The sequence below is a fragment of the Macrotis lagotis genome, chromosome 6, assembly GCF_037893015.1.
Source record: "Macrotis lagotis isolate mMagLag1 chromosome 6, bilby.v1.9.chrom.fasta, whole genome shotgun sequence".
Classification (NCBI taxonomy): domain Eukaryota; kingdom Metazoa; phylum Chordata; class Mammalia; order Peramelemorphia; family Peramelidae; genus Macrotis; species Macrotis lagotis.
Window position 1 is genome coordinate 71,509,467 of NC_133663.1, and position 20,801 is coordinate 71,530,267.

At 39.6% G+C, this 20,801-nt stretch overlaps 1 protein-coding gene across 3 annotated transcripts in view; it reads right to left on the reverse strand.

Annotated features, from left to right (window-relative positions):
• Positions 1–12,584: 12,584 nt before the first annotated feature.
• Positions 12,585–20,801, reverse strand: part of XRCC5 (X-ray repair cross complementing 5) — a 133,124-nt gene continuing 124,907 nt past the window's right edge. Inside the window, exon 21 of one of the 3 annotated variants that reach the window (XM_074191416.1) lies at positions 12,585–14,481. In XM_074191416.1, the coding sequence (XP_074047517.1) occupies positions 14,323–14,481 (159 nt within the window). In that variant the 3' untranslated portion in view covers positions 12,585–14,322. The remainder of the gene's footprint in view (positions 14,482–20,801) is intronic. The other 2 variants (XM_074191417.1, XM_074191419.1) reach the window with 2 other exon arrangements.

Here is a 20,801-nt window from a genome sequence, read left to right on the forward strand (position 1 = left end):
CATTCAAATCCAATTCACATGCTTGTCATGGCATCATCTCCCTGATATCATGGTCTTCTTCAAAAAATGAAGGACAAACATTAATCAGTACATCACTAGACCTGGGCTTGAAGCATTTTTTCTCTTAGTCAATTAAATGTTTTATTCATGCTCTTTAAAAAATGTCACTTTACAAAGACCTTCCATCTCGCTCAGTAGAATGGTCCTCTGCAATAAAGAAATAGAGATCAGCAAATCACATCAAAACATTGATGCTAATAGTGATTATGTATGCCTCAGTCTATCCTGTTTAGTCCCACACCTATAAAAGGAAGAAAGCATGATTCATTATTGGCTGGAATCCAAAGCTTTACTAGTTTGCTAGGAATCTGCCAATCCTTGCACTCTTGCCATTCAGTCATGTCTGACTCTTTATGACCCTATGTGGTTGGTTGGTTGGTTTTTGGCAGATACTGGAGTGGTTTGCCATTTCCTTCTCATTTTACAGATGAGAAAACAGAGCTAAGTGACCTGCCCAAGGTCACATAGCTATTAAGAGTCTGAGATCAGATTTTAACTCAGGGAGAGGAGTCTTCTTCACTCCAGACCTGGCAAGCTATCCACTGTGTCGTCTAGCTACCCTACTAACATAGCTTTTGAAAACTCAAAATAGGCATGACAATCATCAGTAGGACATCAGTAAAAATTAGATAATAAAGGATAGAAAGAATGGATTAAAATGGGGAAAAATCCATTGTCTCTAACTGTCTGAACCAATTGACTATCCCCCAAGACCCAGAGTAGCCCAAGGTAGATACAAGCACAATTCAAGGGCTGGTTTGAGTTAACTGCACAGAGGCAATACAACCCGCTGCTGCCTCATTCATTTTACAGACCCAGCCTGGTTTTGCCTCATTGACTTTCACTGCTGATTGAGTGAGGCTCATTTGTCTGTTTGTCATATGTTGCTGTGTTTCCTTCATTCCTGTTCATCTTTCACTTCGGCTCTAGCATGTGGTGCCATGACAGACACAATGGCAGGGTGACAAGTCAAGCCAGCAGCAGGTGGAAGCCAGAAGGGAGCCAGCCACATCTGATTCCCTCAGCTTCTCTGTCTGCCTCCTGGACCACACTGTGTAATGGGAGAGGAGAAATAAAGAGTAAACACAGTTTTGTTAATCAACACTGTTGATTCTTGTGTCCTTGGGGTCAGTTCCCAGAGGATGAGTTCCGGATCTATCAGTAGTCCCATTTTGCTTTCAAGTTAATAATTTGTTTTTCTCCCAAGCTTACCTGTCCTTTGTCTAATTTCCTAGCAGTATCACACCTTCCATTGTCTTCCTCTCCTTTTCTCCCCCATGGAACACAGGTCAGAAGTACGAGAACCATTTAAGGGTTCCATTGAAATACCAATTAGCACAGAATGTTTAATCTATCCTTTTTTTCTGACCTTGACTGGTTTGTCCCTGATCCAGGGAGCCCAACATTTTGGTGCTAGTCTTCCTGTGGACACCCAGTTGGCTCAGAACTCTTAAGTTCAAGTGATCCACCAACTTCAGCCTTCCCTCAACAAGAACCATACTCAGTTTCCTTCATCTGCAAAATCCAATTTCATGTTCTTTCCAATGCCTTCCTGGACCAATGACCATTGACTCTGGCCATGCTAATGCTCTCAAAAATCCATAGAACTACTGCATTGTATCTAATATATTGTATATTCCATTATTGTTATATGTATATTATTGTGGTCTTTTACTGTTCTTGTTGCTGTCCATTGTTTTCAGTCATGTCCAACCCTTCATAACGCCATTTAAGGTACTGAAATGGTTTGGCATTTCTCTCTCCAATTCATTTTCGTAAATGAGATAACTAAGGTAAACAGGGCTAACAAAAGAAAATACCAAATTCAGCTCTCTCTCTCTCTCTATATATATATATATATATATATATATATATATATATGTATATATATATGTGTGTGTATATATATAATCTATATCTATATCTATATCTATATCTATATCTATATCTATATCTATCTAATCTCTCTATCCATATCTCTATCATATCTCTATCTGTCTAAATAGATCATTTGCCCAAGGTCACCCAGTTAGTAAGTGGTGTCTGAGGTCAGAATTGAACGTAGGAAGACAAGTCTTTCTGAGTTCAGGCCCCATTACAATATGCATATATATTATTTTATATGGGCTGCTAGGTGGCACAGTGAATAAAGTAATGGGTCTGGAGTCAAGAAGATTCATCTTTCAGAGTTCAAATGGCCTCAGACACTTATTAGCTGTGTGACCCTGGGCAAGTCACTTGGTTGGGCTCATTTCCTCATCTGGAAAACAAAATTGAAGGAGGAAATGGTAAATCGCTCCTGTATGTCTACCAAGAAAACCCCAAATGATGTCACAAAGACTTGAATCCAGGTAAAATGACTGAACAATTAAATTAAACAATTAAATTAAACAATATGAATATTGCTTTATATATTTCATGTCATACATAATATACATGGTATATAATAACAATAATTTATATAGTAACTTAAATTTTACAAAACTTTTTACATACAATATTTTATTCAAGCCTCTGTAAAATACATGCTATGGTTATTATCCACACTTTGCAGATGGAGAAGGCTGAGGTTCAGAAAAGTTAAATAATTTACTCATAGTCATTGAGGTAGATGTAGCAGGTGTTATGCCCATTTTTGCAGTTAAGGAAGCAAAGTGACTGAGAAGTTAACTGATTTGTCTGTCCATGGTAACACAACTAATAAGTGTCAGAGATGGCATTTGAATCTCGGTCTTCCTAACTCCAGTTCAGCATTCTACGCCCTATCTGAATTATCTCTGCTTCACTGCAGATAGGTACTTGTTTTCATGTAGATTGCTTTAGTTCTTCTGCTTGTGTCACCTTCCCTGGCACTCCATGACATTAAAAACAAAGGTTTCTTAAGAGCTGGAAGAAACCCCCAGTCATCTAGTCAGGTTTGCTATTTGTTTTCATATACTCCTTCATTATCTCATAAAAGGTAACAGAACAAATGAGGTTCAGGTATTGGTTTATGATAATGATAATTGTCCTTCATACTCAAAAAGGACCATGACATCAAACTGATGATGCCATGACAAGCATGTGTCTCACTTTGTCCTCCAGAGCCATCTGGTTCCAGTGGCTAGATATGAATCAGGACTACTAGAGATGACTCTGAATGTGAGGCAACCAGAGTTAAGTGACTTGCCCAAGGTCACATGTTAGTAAGTGTTTGAGGCCAGATTTGAAATCAAATCCTTCTGTCTTTAGGATTATCACTTTACCCACTGCTATCTGACTTGGGTGATCTGACTTGCAGTTTGGTAAAAGATATGCTGAATTTCCTTTAGGCCACAATCCCCAACTTGGTGCTTCATTATGGTCATCTAAAAATTGGGGACACAGCTCAACCTACCTACATGCTTTCTTAGGATTCTATGACAGTGAAAGAGCTATAAAATGTTTTGAGATATTTGGAATAAATAAATTCATCTTTGTCTCTAAAAATGAACAAACATGGAAAAAATCATATTTCATTTCTACCACCACTATATTTATCTTTCCTTTTTATTGACTATTCCATATAATTCCACCTTTTCATCATTGATCACTGTTCTGTTGTCCCTCCCCTCCTCCTCTTTTTCCTCCTCTTCTTCCCCTTTCATCCTTTACATCTATTTTTTTAATTTCATACACATATATTCATAGGATTATGTGATGAACTCACAATTCTATTTAATCAGCTCCAAATGGACTGGTCTAAGTTCTTTCCGTAGCTAAGCATGTCATCTCTTGGGCCTTTGCCCCACCCCCACTCCCTTTCCTTCCTCTCTCCGCTCCTCTGTCTTTGTCTCTAGCTCTGTATGTGTTGGTAGAACTGGGATGAGGAGAAGAACTTGAAAATAACAACCGGCAACCTCTCTAGATCAATTATGTTAATGAATCTGGAGACTTCCAGAGAGTCATTGCCAATTATCTGGCTTTTTTTCCCTTAATACCATTATGATCATGAAGGCACCCAAAGGCCCTTTTATTTTAAGATGGGGCAGATAATTGTATTGCTTCTCTGTCTGCATACAGTGATGTTGTACACATTGAATCTATGATGAATATGAGATTAGGGACAAGAGGACTCAATTTTAATTTTAGGGTCCAGGGCAAGACAAGGTCTTTAAGAAAGAATAGAAATCTTCCATAAGACTTCAGTTCAAAGGATTTGAAACTGGATGAGACCTAAGAGATTAACTAGTTCTAATGTAATCTCATTATTGAGGAAACTGAGGTCCAGGGAAATAAAGCAAGTTGTTCATGTCATTATAGGTTGAAAGCAGAAGAGCCAGGATTTGAATCCAGTTCTTCAGACTTCACATCTCATAATTTTGCCATGATTTTAACCAGAATGGAGTTTCTAGGACCTTATGATTCATTCTCAGGGACTACTTGCCTATTGTTAAGTCCTAATACTGTAAAATAAATGTAAATCAAGTTAATTGATCCTTATGGAACATGCTTCCCTTTCCATATATAAATCTGGACAATTATTAACTCTTTAAAGAGTAGCCTGTGCTCATGGTCAAATAGAAATCACTTGGGGTCTAAAGGAAACCAGAGATGGCAAGACTTAAAGAAAATATCATTAATTGGTCTGTTTTTTCCCATTTTTGCTTTGGAGCATGGGATTAAGAGTCAGGAGACTGGGTTTGAGCCTCAGATTAGCTGTGAGACATGGATTAGTTATGCGTGCTCTTTGAGCACCACGCAGTTAGGTGGCATAGTGAATGGCATGCTCCAGTCCCAGCATTCTAGAATTAAAATATGACCTCAGATACTAACTAGCTGTGTGACCCTGGGCAAATCACTTCACCTTGTTTGCCTCAGTTTCCCCTGTCTGTACAATGAGTTGGAGAAGGAAAAGGCAAAATATTCCAGTATCACCGCCAAGGCAACACCAAACTGGGTCACAAAGAGGTAGACATGACTCAATAATAACAATGCTTGCTTTTATTTTTCTTTCTTGCTTATATTTCAACAAAATAAAATTGTAGCCATTCACAGACAGATCCCCCTTCAACGATGTTCCTCATTTCATGTCACTCACAAGCTTTCTGCTTCCATCTCCTCCTTTACCCTTGTCTCACATAAAAATAATCAGTCCTTTCTCCTTGCCAAGGCAAACCCCTCCATGTACGATCCCACTGCATTCTATCTTCTCCAGCAAATTACCCCTTCTGTCATCCTCAGCTTCTTATCTTCCATCTTTCCCTGTCAAATAAGAGATCCTCTCCTACTGCCTACAAACATGTCAGTGTCTCCTCCATCCTCTGAACAATCCTCCTTTGAGTCATCCAATTCTACTAACTTATTGTACTATATTTCCTCCTTCTGGGGGCCTAATCCTTAAAAAGATGTATACAATAGATGTTTTTGTGACTGTTCTCTCTCTTGATTCTCTTCTGATCTGCAGGATCTTTATTTACACTAATTGAAGGTGTCCTCCAAGGCTCTGTCTTGGACTCTCTTCTCTTTTCTACTATTTTATTTGATAATTTCATCATCTCTCATGACTTCAATTACCATCTCTATGTCAATGATGCTCAAATCTCTTTGTCCAGCATTAGCCTCTTTTTGCTGGCCTCTCTCACATCTCTAACTTCCTATCAGATATCTTGAATTAAATGTCCTATACCATTTTAAACTCAACATGTTCAAAACTGAACTCATGAACTTTTCCCCAAAACTTTCCCCACTCCAAAGCTTACCTGTCACTGTTCAAGGTATCAACATCCTCTCAGCCTCCTAGACTAAACAATCTCAGTGTTTCCTCAACTTCTCCCACTCTCTCATTTCCCATATCTAGTCACTGGCCAAATCCCTGTCATTTTTCACCTTCATAAAATCTCCCATATATGCTTCCTTCTTTTCTCTTACACAGCAAATGCTCTGGCACAAGCTCTTGTTATTCTCTCTCTCTCTATCTCCCTCTCCCCCTCCCCTCCCCTCCCCTCCCCTCCTCTTCTCTTCTCTTCTCTTCTCTTCTCTTCTCTTCTCTTCTCTTCTCTTCTCTTCTCTTCTCTTCTCTTCTCTCTTTTCTCTCTCTTCTCTTCTCTCTTTTCTTCTTCTTCTTCTTCTTCCTCCTTCTCTCTCTCTCTCTCTCTCTCTCTCTCTCTCTCTCTCTCTCTCTCTCTCTCTCTCTCCCCCATTCTTCCACATTCAGTTCCATCCTCCACTCAGCTGTCAAAATATTTATTCTAAAGTGAAGTTCTGAAGCCCCTCCTCCCCTTCACTTGTCTTTTTGACTGTTAAAACCCTTCATGACTTGACCTCATTCTACCTTCCCATCTCCTTACATCTTACTCCCCTCCATATACTCTGAGATACAGTGGTACTGGCCACCTTCTTGCTCCATCTCTCAACTCTTGAATTTTTACTAGTTGTTTCCCCATTCCTGGAAATCTCTTCCTCCTCATTTTCTCCTCCTGGATTCTCTGACTTCCTTCAGTTCTCAACTAAAGCCCTAAAGCCTTCCCTCGGAGACTATCACCAATTAATCCTGTTTGTACATGGCTGGTTTGTTGTTGTCGGGGTTTTTGCACAGTTTCCCCACTAGACTTTGAGCTCCTCAAGAGCAAGAATTTTTGGCGTTGTTGCTTTTTTCCCTAGTTTTTAATTATCTTTGTATCCTTAGCTTGTAGCATAGTGTCTGGTACATGCTGAGCATTTAATAAATGTTAGTTGATTGTAAAATGGTGACAAGGAAATAGGCCCAGGCTCCCTCACTGGGTTATTATGAAAACTGAATAAGATAATAGATGTGGAAATGTATTGAAACTTCAAGATAAATGCAGGAGTTATTTTTATTAGAAGAAAGAAATCCAACACAAAACTGATCTGAAAGGGACAAGGCAGTGGGAGCAGAAGCCTCCCAAGTCTTGAGTAAATCCTTCTGGGCAGCCTATATTATATTATCATGTGGTGAAATGGCTACTGTCATTTCACAACTGATAGGTGAGATAGGTAAACCACTTTGAGTGATCTTTGAAAGACTATGAAGAATAGGAGAGGAAATAAAGAAGCAATTAAGAGAGTAAGGAAGAGAAAGAGAGAGGGGGGGAGGAAGAGAGGAAGGAAGGAATGAAAGAAGGAAGGTAGGAAGGAAAAAAGATAGGAAGGAGGGAAGGGAGGAAGGAAGGAAAGAAAGAAGAAAAAAGGAAGGAAGCAAGGAGGGAAGGGAGGCAGGGAGGAGAGAGAAAAAGGAAGGAGGGAAGAAAGAAAAGAAGGCAGGAAGAGGAGGGAAGGAGGGAGGAAAAGAGAAAAGAAAGAAGAAAAGAGAGAAAGTGGAAGAAAGGGAAGAAAGAAAAGAGGGAGAGAGAGGGAGGGATAGAGAGAGAGAAGGATTTGCTAAGGTAACAGGAGAATGTTGTACATGTACTTTACAGCTAGGTCCAGATAAGTACAAATAAATTCCCCTGAAGTGGTCTCATTATTCAAATCTGCATTGCATATTTTAATTTAGCTAAACTTCAAATAGTTTGAATTCCAATACATGAAACCACTTTATGGGACCTTCACACTAATTGGGAGCTTAAATTACTTAGATTTTTGCCAAGAATTTGATAGTTTTTCATGCTGTTCTCATGAATGAAATACAGATGTGCTTTAGATCAATGGCATCAAACAAATAGGAACAGGGACCTTTAAACTATATATAAGGACCTCTACAGTTTACATATTGACTTGAAAACCACATTTGACCATTATCTATATTCTTTTGTATTTCTATATATTTTTGTCCACTATTTCCCAATTACATTTTCATCTGGTTCCAAAGGCCTGGTGAGTGTTGTGGTCTACCAGCATGTTGGATATCTCTGTTTCAGATAAAAATACAGTTAAGTGGTTCAGAGCTCATTAAATGGTTAGAGCCAAAGAGTAATCATTAGTAGCTCCAGGTGAGCTTGAAAGGTTAATAGTCCTGTGACCCAGGGATCTGTGCTTGAACTCGTACCATTTAATTCTTATCATTTACCTGGATAAAAGCATAGATGTTACCCTTATCAAATTTGCAGATGACACAAAGCAGAAAATGAACACAATGGATGACAGTTGAAATCTAAAAAGTTCTCTAAAGAAAAGAATGTCCAGGAAAATCTAATAAAATTAAATTTAATAGTGATGTAAACATCACACAATTTGGTTTTATATTTTTATATATATCTATATAATCTCTATATTTTATCTATCTATATCCATCCATCTATCTATCTATCTATCTATCTATCTATCTATCTATCTATCTATTTATCTATCTATCTAATGCTATATAACTGCAATCTATGGGAAAGATAGCCAGATGGCATTTTGTTTGAAAAAGACCTTGGGGTTTTAGTGGACAGAAAGCTCAGTATAAATCAACAGTATGAGACAGTGGCCAAAAAAGCTAACGACGTGGCAGGCTGTGTTAAGAGGAACATAGCATCCATGATTAGGGAGGCAACTACCCTGCCATAATCTGTGCTGGTCAGAATACACCTGGGGGATTGTTTTCAGTTCTGATCACCACAGCTTAAGGACATTGATAGCATCCAGAGGGCAATCAGGATGGCGAACAGCCTTGGAATCATGACATCTGGGGATCAGTTGAAGGTTCTGTTTGGCTTAGAAAAGAATAAATTTAGATATGTCTTCAAATATCTGAAGGGGTATTATGTGGAAGAGGGATCCAACTTGTTCTAGTCTACAAAGGGAAAAGATGAGAATAATGGGAAGAAGTTGTGGGAATAATGGATAGAAGTTGTAAAAAGATGGATTTAGGTTTGAGATTGTGACTAACAGTTTGTATTAAGGGGAAGAGACAGGATTTGAAAACAGAACCTAGTTTTTGTTTGTTTTAGGGTTTTTTTCCAAGGCAATGGAGTTAAGTGGCTTGCCCAAGGCCACACAGCTAGGTAATTAAGTGTCTGAGGCTGGATTTGAACTCAGGTACTCTTGACTCCAGGGCTAGTGCCTATCCACTGCGCCACCTAGCTGCCCCAGAACCTAGTTTTAAATGTTTGGTCACCCAACCAGAAATGTCAGAGGAAGGATTCAAACCCACATCTCTCTCATCTTCAAGATAAGTAAGTGATAGAGCTGGTCTTTAACTCTTGAGCTTCCATAGGAAGGGCCTTCATTCTCCATCCCTGATCTCCAAGAATTTATGAGCTTCAGGCATCCCTGAGCCACTAGTCCTGCTTCCAAACCCTATCTTTCCAACTTTCTGACTCTCTATCATTTGTGAGGGAAGAGAGGCAGGCATAGACCCAAGCCCAAGGACTGTATGAACAGCCCCTTTCCCCATGTCTCTCAGCAGCAAAGGGACCTCCTAGACTGGATCTGTGGAAAGCCTAAAAGCAGAGCACCATCAGAGAGTTCCCTAAAGCTGGAAATGTCCTGGGTTTTGGCAGCAGGACCAGTTCTTTCTTTTACCAACAGCCTGGGCAACCTCCCACTGTGGGAGCTGGATAATAAATGAGTTCATTACCCTGGCTGCTGGGGCCCAAGACAGCCCATCTGCTGCCGTGATTAATTAAAACTTTGACTGACGATGGAGGTGCCATCTCAGAGCCGGAAAGCAATTAATCGGTGGCATCTTCCAGCCAGCCATGTCGGATGGATTCTAGCAAGACAGATGCCAGGAAGGAGAAAGCATTCTTTCCTTCCATGTCGGTCATATCACCTTCTATCACTTCTCCCAAACTCACTGCAAAATTTACTTCCTCTAGAAGTTTACCCCAATTAATTGGGGGTAGATTGAAAAGGTCTATCCCTTCAAATCTACTGAATGAATGAAAAAGCATTTATTAACCACTTATCATATGATAAACATTATTATGTGGGTGTGAACTTATGCACTGACACCTGATTAATTGCTTTTCAAAAATTAGGTCTGTTTCTTGATGAATGACTAAATAAGTCTCAGGAAGATGGTTTCTTGTCAAACCATCAATATTCATTTATTCAGAAGCAAAGTCTCCAATCTCAGATTAATAGGGGGAGACAACATACATAAAGGAGTGGTTTTCAGGGAGAGTTCCTTTGGTCTAGAATGTCATAGGGCTCATGAATAGGATCATAGAGGAATAGACTGACACACTTCTTCCAGGAACATTGGAAGATTTGATTTGATTTTGGCTCCAAAACTGGAGGAGATTGGGGGAAGAGGGGTGAGGTTATACATGAAGTGGCAAGGCTGCTACTGAGGCCAAGACTGAGGAGATGTTGGTCAAGTGTAGAGGGGTAGAATGAATCTTGGCTAAAATTCAGCTGCAGTGGGAGGTAGTTATAGGTCTGGACAACAGACACTTTAGGGCAGAAATTAAGTCAAAAGATTAAAACTTCCAATTTCTGGTTTCTGGTCTGTTCAGCAATGCTGCTGTTTATAAAGAAGCCTGAAGATCAGGAGGTGAAGTAAGAGAGTGCATGCTTCATCCACACAGCCTATATATTTATTATCATGCAAGTACTGAATTTAATGAGGCTCTTTTGCCTGGAAAAAAGACTAGGGGCTTCTCTAAGTCTGCACAGGAGAACGTGAGGTTAAAAAGTCCAGTCTAATGATGTTCAAATCTTTGATTTCTCATTGATAAAATGGCTTCTAAGATCCTTGCCAATTCATCTAAATATAAGTAATCCCTGTCCCCAAGTCCATCTGTATGAGACACTCTCCTTATTGGTGGAGGTGAATGCCCTCTGGTGAGTTAGTGAGAGATAAGAAAACTCAAATTTTGCCAGCCCCCTTTCTGGGGATTCTTCAAGAAATTCCCCTATCAAGACCCTCCAGGGTCAGTCTCCTTTGGGACTTGTCAAACTTCAAGCTTCTTTAAGGGTTAAGTAACATTGGTACTCCTGGCTTCTAGCTTTGGGTGAGAAGATAGAAGAGATCAATCCCCCTTTAGGTTGCTGAAGAAAAAGACTTTGGGAAGATATGAGTGTAGCTGGCAGTCCCCACCATTTCTCTACCTCCAGCTCACTACATCACAGATGCCATAAAGTTTCTCCTTGGGTGAAATTTAGGACTCTCTTGGCTGAGTTGAGTTGTCTCGCTCCCAGTGGGAGAGATCCTTCATTCTGTATTCTGGTATATATTCTCCTATGTATAGCTTCTGTATTTGGCTAGGATTTGGATAAATTGATTTCTTCATTATTTTTTATATGTATTCATTATGGAACTGGTATTTGGAAAGAAAGAGATCAAACTTTGGATACAGAGTTTGGGAACCTCTCCCAAAAAAGATAAAGTGATCAAAAGTTAGGTGGAAGTCAATGACACTCTTAGGCTAATAATATTTAAAGGGGCAGATAGATATACTTCTGGTATAACATTCCTCCCCTCTGAGGAAAGCAGAACCTTCTGCTTCCCCTTCTGACAGGAAAAAAATCTCCCTTGGAGAAGGGTGGGGGAGAAGAGGCTAGAGATGTCTATTCCCTGTCCCTTTCAGCCCCACAACAAACAGCCCTCTCCTAGCCACAGGTGGGTCCTTCTCTAAATGTGGGGCTCACTCTTTGTTGTTTTTCTTTTTTTTTTTTTCTTTTGCAAGGCCATGGGGTTGACTTACCCAAGGTCTCACAGCTAGCTAATTATAAAGTGTCTGAGACTGAATTTGAACTCAGGTTCTCCTGACTCGAGGGGGGGGCCACCTAGCTGCCCTGGGGCTCATGATGCTTAATGTTTGTCTTTGGTCCTGGTTCTGCATCTCTCCTCATGCTTCCCAATAATTTTACACTAGCTCAGTACTAAAATACATTATCTTTGTTTACTTTGAAGAGATGGAAGTGGAGTTGGATGGGGTGGGGCATGGTGGCAAGTGGAAGATAAATGGAAAATGTTAAACAGATCTTCTCTTAGGGTCATGGAACAGGAATCTAAAGAGTTTAATAGGCATTTGAATGCTTAGGGTTTCTGGGTTCTGTGGATCTGTTCTATGTAATTTCATGACTTGAGTAAGAACAAAGACTTAAGTTTGAATTATTATCCTTGGGAAGTTGATGAATTGTGAGCTTTATCACTATGTGGTATGCTTGTACATACACACATGAAAAGGTCAGAAATCCATAAATTTTTATCTTTATGTGTGCAGTTTACTCAGTGACCCCAATGACCAATAACATTTGAAAGCATCAGCCCTCTTCAGAGGTATCATCAGGGAATCAGACCCTGAAGGTGAAAATGAAGCTCTGATGATGAAATGTTCAATTATCAGCCAGCAAGTGAGGGAGAATTTGGAGGCATCAACATGGATGTCTTATGAGTCCAGTTATCTCCCACTTTTTCCTCACACCACTAGTCTTTTTTTTTTTAGGCTTTTGCTAGGCAAATGGGGTTAAGTGACTTGCCCAAGGCCACACAGCTAGGTAATTATTAAGTGTCTGAGGCTGGATTTGAAGCCAGGTACTCCTGACTCCAGGGCTGGTGCTTTATCCACTGCACCACCTAGCTGCCCCCACACCACTAGTCTTAAAGAACATTTGATGAGCCCGGTTTTAACCTGCAACCCAAGTTCCTATTTTTTGAATTTGGTATTTAACCTCAGTTGTGTAAAGAGTGTGGGATGCACATACCACTATCTTATCTATGCAGCTAGTTAGTGCAGTGAAGAAAGCACTAGCCCTGGAGTCTGGAAGAACTGAATTCTGCCCTCAGATACTTAACACTAGTTACATGACCTTGAGCAAGTCCCTTCACTCTGTCTACAGTCAGTCTGATTCATATCTAGACATTGGACTCAGGTGGCTCTGGAGGAGGTGAGACTAGTGACTTTGCACAGTACCTCCTCACTTAAATCCAATTCATTTGCTTGTCATGATCCTCCCTAAAGTCATGGTCTTCTTTGAGAATGAGGGACAAATATCATCATCATTATCATCATCAGTAGCAGCAGTAGCATTGACTTAACTATTATATTCTTCCTTTTTTTCCTTCCTTCTTTCCTCTAATATTCTCTCTCTCTTCCTTGCTCTTTAACCCTCTAACTTTTTCAATCTCACTCCCTTACTTCATTCCTTCTTCTCTTCCTTTCCTCATCCTAAATTTTTCTTGAGAAGGCAGTCAAAAGACCTGCCATTTTTCCTAGTGGCTTCTCTCATTTCCTCTCTGGTGTCTGCTCTCACAGTAAATACTTTTTTGATAGCTCACTCTTCTTTGGCCTCCAAAAAAGTTATTTATACTATACAAACAAATAAACAATGAATGATTAAGAGGGCTCCTACCTTGGATGGGGGCATGAACTACCCAAGGCTCACCATACTTTCACGGGTGAACATGGAGACAATAAACAGAAAACTGAACAGAAGACAAAGTGAGCCCAAGGAGGCAGGCATTGTCTTCAAGATAGATACATTTGGGATATAATAAGGTAGAGGGTGAGTCATTGTTATAGCTGATTGCTTGACAAGGATGAAGGATACCTTGCCTTACAGGTTCTGTTCTTAGAATGGGACTTTAGAGATCATCCAGTCAAATCCATCCATTTTACCAAAGAAGAGACTGAGACCTATGGATTGCAAACCCTGTTCAAAGGCTATGGCTAGATTGACTCAGTGAAGTCTGATGGTTCAAGTTCAGGACTAGAAAGAAATGAGACACCTATAGGCTGCCTAAGAGTTAACAAGAGGAAGTTTACTTAGCCATTGTAAGAAACAGATATTCCATAGGAATACATTATTAATTCAGTTGAATGCAACTTCCCTGACTCCCTATTTGCCAAGGTGATATTAATAATAAAGTTAGAATTTCTATAATGGTTTAAAATTTGAAAAAGCACTTTATAAACTTTATTTCATTTGATCGTCATAATACCCTGTAAAGTTAGTGCTACCCCTATTTTAAAGATGAGGAAATTGAGGTTGATAAAGTTTAAACGAAATGCCCTGGGTCAAACTTGGAAATGGCCACATTTCAGAAATCAGATGTGGTTTGGGAGATTGCTTGGAGGATCAAAACATTTTTTTAAATTTGTCCCAGATCTATAAAGAATTGGGAGTTATGAATTTAAATTGTACTTCCTTTAGTTTTTCATTGAGACCCTTGGCAAAACCCTTTGTGGACACATTTTCCTGGTTCTGGTTCTGGTTCTCCTTCCTTCCTCTCTGGGATGTTGTGAGAACATGGGGAACATGAACTTTTCAGGGAAGAAATGTCTTATGTCAGTCCTGGTATCAATGTAACTGAAGTGAAAGACTCAGAGTCTGGGGTCAAAAGGGAAACATGGATAGCACCGATACATAGAACCATAGACAGGAAGGGCTCCAGGACGTTCTCATGCTTCAGATAAAAAAAAGAGAAATTAAATGATGAATCTCAGGCAACATACACACTCTATTGTAGTGGGAAGAAGGTCTGGTTCCATGAGAGGTCCAAGTCCAAATACAGCCTCTGGCATTTATTAGCTGTGAAATTGTGGCCAGGTCCCTCAACAATAAACCCTGTAAAACAAGGCAGATAATTCTGGTGTGACTTAATTCATAGGGTTGTTGTGAAAATCTAACAAGATAATGGATGTAAAATGGTTTGCAAACCTTAAGATTCTTCAGACATTTTCCAGCTATTATTTTAACTACTGCTAAGGGTAGGGCTGAGACGGGAACCAGTTGGCTCACTTTCTGGTACTGTGCTCTCTTTCCCCATACCACACTGTGAGGGAAGCAGGCGTTAGGTAGAACTAGACTCAGCAGGAGGAAAAAGTCAAGTGAATACACCTAAACTTAAGATATGGGAAGACCATCATCAATCAATTAATCAATATGTTTGCAAGGGGAACATATTAAATTGGTGATGTCTATGGGCCTTCTGGTTTGAAATGTCCAGTAGGTGGTTGGTAATGTGGCTCTAGAGTTCAAGAGTGAGATTATTTGTTATGCAGATCTAGGATTTGCTTAGAGATGATATTGAACCTGAGGGAGCTGATGAGGTCACTAACAGAATACAGAAGTAGGAGAATCAAGGACTACTATGCCTTGGGGTATAGTATATATCCATGGGTTGGAGAAAACTGAGGTCCAGAGGGGGGAAATGATTAATAAGAAATAGAATGAAAAGCAGAACCCAGGTGTCTTGCTTCCCAGGTCAAAGTTCATTCCATCACACTCTGTCTCCTCTCATACTACCTGTAGAGAAGTACAGACACATATGGCTGCATAGACAAGACTATGACTTCAGACATAGCAACCAGTTCATCACCCCATGCTTCTCCTCCAACATGTGCTTATAAGAGTTCTTATAAACAGGGCTAATCCTCTAAGATATCACACGCAAATGTACACACACAAATACACACACACACACTCCGTCCACCGGTCTCCCCATTTGCTCTGACATCTTGACTATACTCTCTCCTTAGGCTGTGGATAAGAGTCTTTCCTCTTGGTCAGCCTGAAGGTTCTTTATGAGCAGTGATAAAGTCTCTACCAGAACACAGATCAAGGTTACTCATAAAAGGCATCTAACCTTGACACTGTTAGGGGAGTTGGAGACTAGAAAGTTTAAAAAAAAAAGGGTGAAGGGAGAGGCTACAATCATCAAAAGGAAGGAGTCGGGGGAGAAACTCATTAAGGTGGGGAGGATTTCCAAGCATGAATAACCGTGTCTCCTCCTATTTGGGATGTAATGGCTTTTTATCTCTTTCATTACCAGGGGCTTCCCATTTCCTATTGACCATGCTCCCAGTATTCCTAGAGAGGCACAGTGATTGAGTTTCCTTTTTCCAAATGAGAAAATTTAAGAGAATTTAAGTGATTTGCCTTTGATCACAGTGCAAATGAGAAAAGGGGATGAATTCAGATGTGTAAAGGCAGAGTGGTCAAGATTTTGAAACTAATTGAACTTGGGGAGTAAGGCACAGTGAGACTCCAAGACTGAAGAAGACTCAGAAGATATGAAGTTGGGTGACCAGGACAGCAATGCCCTTGACAGACTTAGGGAAATTCAGAAGAGGGACTGGTTAGAGAGGGAGAGAATGAGTTCTATTTTGCATATTCTCCTCCAGGCTGCACTCTGGACTCTTCCAGACTTTGTCTGCAATCCCAACCCTGTTACCAGCTTCTTTTTATATATTATCTTTTCCTAAACTCTGTGAGGACAAGAAATATATTTTTCCATGGCTTTAATATTTTGGACTTAGTGCAATGAACTGCACATGAAATAAGGATTTAATAAATCCTTATTCACACTGATTGGCACACTGAATTCACACTGAATTTAAGGTATCACTGGGGTATTCACTTCAACAGGTCCAATAGAGGGTGATCTGGACTGGATTTGAAAAATAGAGCCCTGGTGTCTGGGTTCCTTTAACACCAGATCACCCATTTAGACTTCCACTGCTCAAATGGGGTCTCTAGTCATAGAAAGCCCAGAATGTGAGGCTTCAATTTGTGGTTAGATAGGAATTTCCTCTATAGCATCATTGATCAGTGTCCATCTTGAAGAACTCCAATCCCTTTGTGGAGAAAAAGAAATAGTCGAGCTGCAATGGATAACAGGAGCAAGAGAGCAAACTAAATGAAGCAGTTTAGGCAGGTTTGTAGAAGAAACCCGAGGAAGGCTTTCTATCAGGCTTGGACCCCTGGTCAAGCTGTCTCGGATAGCACTGATCATCAGCTCAAGAAAGCCAATAATTTACTCATTTGGGTGCCAGCAGCCCTAATTCCAGGGCAGGTTCAGACAGTGGCCATTACTTTATACCTGCTTAACTATGGGTAAGTCATTTAACATCACAGAAACATAGAAAAGACCTCATCAGTCAAATGCCCCCATTTTCCTGCACCTCAGTTTCCTTATCTGTAAAATGAGGGAATACCTTCCTACTCTCCAGTCCTTAACCTCCTTTATTTCCTCATTCATAAAATGGAGATAACAATACTTCACTCCTTCCAGGTTAGTAATAAGGAGCTAAACATGGACTTGTCTAAGAATAACTTCTTCCCAAAACACTTATGTTAGCAAAGGAAGGTAGGACTGGCCAAGAAATTGAGTGTCTGAAATCTGTGGTCATTTGCTGCAATTCAAAATTAATTCTATGCGAGTTTTGAATTGTCCATTGACTGTTCTCCAAAGCTGGATTTTCTTACATTTTGTTCCTCTGCCATCATGGACCAATCCAGACACACTGGCCTATTTGAAGTTCCTTGAACATAAGTCATCATCTCCGTTGTCAATTGCTTTGCACTGGCTTTTTCCTCACATCCTCTCACTGATACCTTTTAATTTTCCTGGCTTCTTAGTAGTCTCAATGCTTCTACAGAAGGCATTCCAAATCCAGTCCTCTTTCTTGCTCTATTCAGGGAGTGATGAACTCACAATGTTCGTGAATACAAAGGAGACCTTACCTGATCCCCCCATCTCAGTTGCTAATGCCTTCCTTCCTGGATCACCTTCACCTTGTACCATAGTGCCTCCTTAATTAGAATGTATGATCCTTCATAGGACTGGATTTTTTTTTTGTATTTCCAGAGTTTAGTATGTACTGAGGGCTTAATAAAGGCTTGTTGATTGACAATTCAGTAATTGGAATATGGCACATACATGCACGTGCCAAATGATCCAATAATTTTAATAGAATAAGGAAAAGAAAAAAGTCTATGTGAAATTCAAGGAAGGAAAAGTCTCTAGAGGAAATTAGGAGGTGCCATTTGAGTTGGCATTCAAAGGTAGAATTTTTTTTTGCTGGAGATAACTGAGGAAAGGACATTTTTGGCAAAGGGACTGAATGGGATGGGTAAGGATCAACATGGTAGAAGTAACATAGAGATCATTTAATCTAACCTCATTTTACATATAAAACAAATGAGACCCATAAAGGCTGAGTGACCTGTCCAGGGTCACACAGCTATTCAGTGTTTGAGGTGGGATTTGAACTCTGGTCCTCTGACTCTAGTGCCAGAACTGAGACTGAACATTGCTTCTGAAAGTCAAAGAAACAAAATGGTGCATGAATTGAAGTATTCTGTGAATGAAGGACCATGTACATTTGGAACTGGAATGGGTCTTGAAGTCACCTAACCTGATCCCTTAATTTTTACAAATGAGGAAACTGACCCAGAGAATTGATGACTTGCTTGGGGACATACTGTGGTTATGTAATTTGGTTGGTTCATCTGGTTCCATACCCAGCCCTCTTTCTAGCTCTAATCACTGAGTGATGAACTAGCAATGTTCATGAATCCAAATAGGGTTGTTAAGAAAGAATGAGATAACAGAGGTGAAACAGAGAATCAGATTAGTGTTAAGGGTTTCAAAAGTCTCTAAAGCTATTCTGATACTTCCTACCCCTCTCCGTGGTCTAGCAAATGCCAATTATTATTATTAATTTACAAGATAGTGACTTTTCATTAGTGAAGTTAAATCTTGTCCCTGAAACAAAGGTCAGGTCATTTCTTGCCATGTTTTCAAAATTCAAAAACATATATACACATAGTTGAGGAGCAGGGACGTAGATGCCCAGCTCCCAGTCTCTCACTGTCTACACAGACTTTAGCTAATAAAAGAAATGCATTTCACAATCTCTTTTTCTGTGCCTCAGGCTGACTTGGATAAAAGCAATAGATTTTATAGGAGAAATTACAGGTCAAGAGGCTTCTAGAATTACAGGAAACCGTTCAGTATCTATCCCACTGCCTCCAGGTAGGATTGCTCCAGAATGTGGGAGACTCACTAGAAGAGGCGGGAGACTTAGTAGGTTTCTTGTTTTTAAAGATCTCTTGGGAATAAGATTCCACAGCAGTGACTAGACAGAGAATAGAAAAGCAATGAAAGAGATTATCATGATAATAAGTAACACAACACAGTATCTTGTAAAATAAATCACAAAAGACATTGTAGCCAAATAGAAACTATATGGGAATGCTTGGTTTCACTTTAAAAAAAAATTCTTCTTGGTCTGATTTTTTCCTTAATCTAAAACAAACTCACATTTAAAAGTCACAAGCAATGATAAACATATCTCATACAAGCCTCCTTTGTGATTTCCTTGTCGATCTGTTAACCACAACCCTGTGTTCTGGATCAGCCCTTCTCGTTTATGACAAGGGTATCTGCACTTGTTGAATTGGAATGGGTTGACTTATGTGGTGGCTGGAATTTGGGAGGTGGGGAGCTCATTGTGTTCTAATGGAACTGAGTTTTTTCCCTCTTGAGTTTGACTGGTGCTAAGTATTGAACACAAGTAGTCGCAGATTGCATGCAATCTAACTGAGAGCCACAACACCATCACTCAGGGGTTTGGAAATTCCAAGCATTATCCCAGCAAGGGGATGCTTAGTTTGTGCTTGCAGAATTTTCCTTATATCAAGACAAAATTGGTCTCATTTCCACCTGTTGTTTTCCTTTAAGACTCAGTGAAAAGTCCTACCTTCCACATAAGAAGACTTCTGGATCCCCTTTCTTTGTCAGTTATCTCAATTTTTGTCCTCTTAAAAATTATTTGACAAATTTTATTTTCATGTAAATTTATGATGGGTAACATCAGTGGGGAGTTTTCATTAAGCAAATATAAAATACTTCTAAAATTTATAATGGTTTTGCACCTTCTATAGTGATAAATAAAAGAAAGGAAATGAGGGTTAATGACATGATTTGTCAAGTACAAGTTAGCAAATACTGATTGTCAACTAGAAAATAGGTGCAAAATTTTTTTTTGGTTTAAAAATACACAAAATTTACAAATACTAATATGAGAAGTATCAGTTTGTTAGCCTTTTTCTCCTTACAGCTGTTTGACATTTCTTGCTGAAACCTCTCTTACAAGAGAACATATGTAGTCTGCTGTGATAGATAGAAGGATGGGAATTACCTCATTGGTAGCTGGGGTTCACATGGGAGCATCAAGACAAGTCTCAAAATCATCAAGAGGTCAGTGCAGGAATTAGCTTCTTGGATCTCTTGAAACTCAAGCCCATAATGGACCAAAAAAGGGTAGTAAATAGTAATGTCACTGGAGACATGATAAATTCCATAATCTGACAAGCCAAAGAAAAGAGCAGCAACCAAAGATACAATGCTTCCTTTGTGATGATATCCCAAAATGCCTCCAAATGTTCCTGTGCTGGCATATTCAAAACCAATCCAGTCAATAATTATAGTTATATGTCTTGTACCTGGGAGCCAGCTCCACCTCCAGGACCCTCTGAACTTTTCTTCTCCCTTCTTCCATTTTATCTCATTTGTATTTTCTTTGTGCATAGTTATTCCCCATTAGACCATGAGCTACTTGAGAGCAGAGACAGGTTTTTTTTTCTTTTTTTTTTTTAATTCCCCAGGGCTTAACACATGTTAGGGGCTTAATAAATGCTTGACTATTTGTAGCATCCCTCTCCTACTCCCCATCTTGCCCTCTGGTGTTAAACACAATACAGAACAGTTTTTCAGCTTTGTCCTTCTCACCATGGCATCTCTTTTTCAGGTTAAACACTAGGAGTTCTTTCACTAAACAGATCCTATGACAAAATCCCAAGGGCTTTCACCATACTGGTTACTGTCCTCTTTCTTTTCTTTTTTCCTCCCCACTTATTTACATATCTATCTATCTGTCTGGCTGTCTATCTATTTTTCCAATTACATGTTATAAAAGGTTCATTCATTCACTTGCATATTTATGTTACAAATTTTTCTAACACCCTCCCTTCCCACCTCCCTCCCCCAATGGTGTGGAGTCTGGTAAAAGTTGTACATGTACATGTGTCTTTGACATATTTACATATTAGTAATTTTATATATGAGGAATTAGGGCTAAGGGAAAGGAAAACCATGG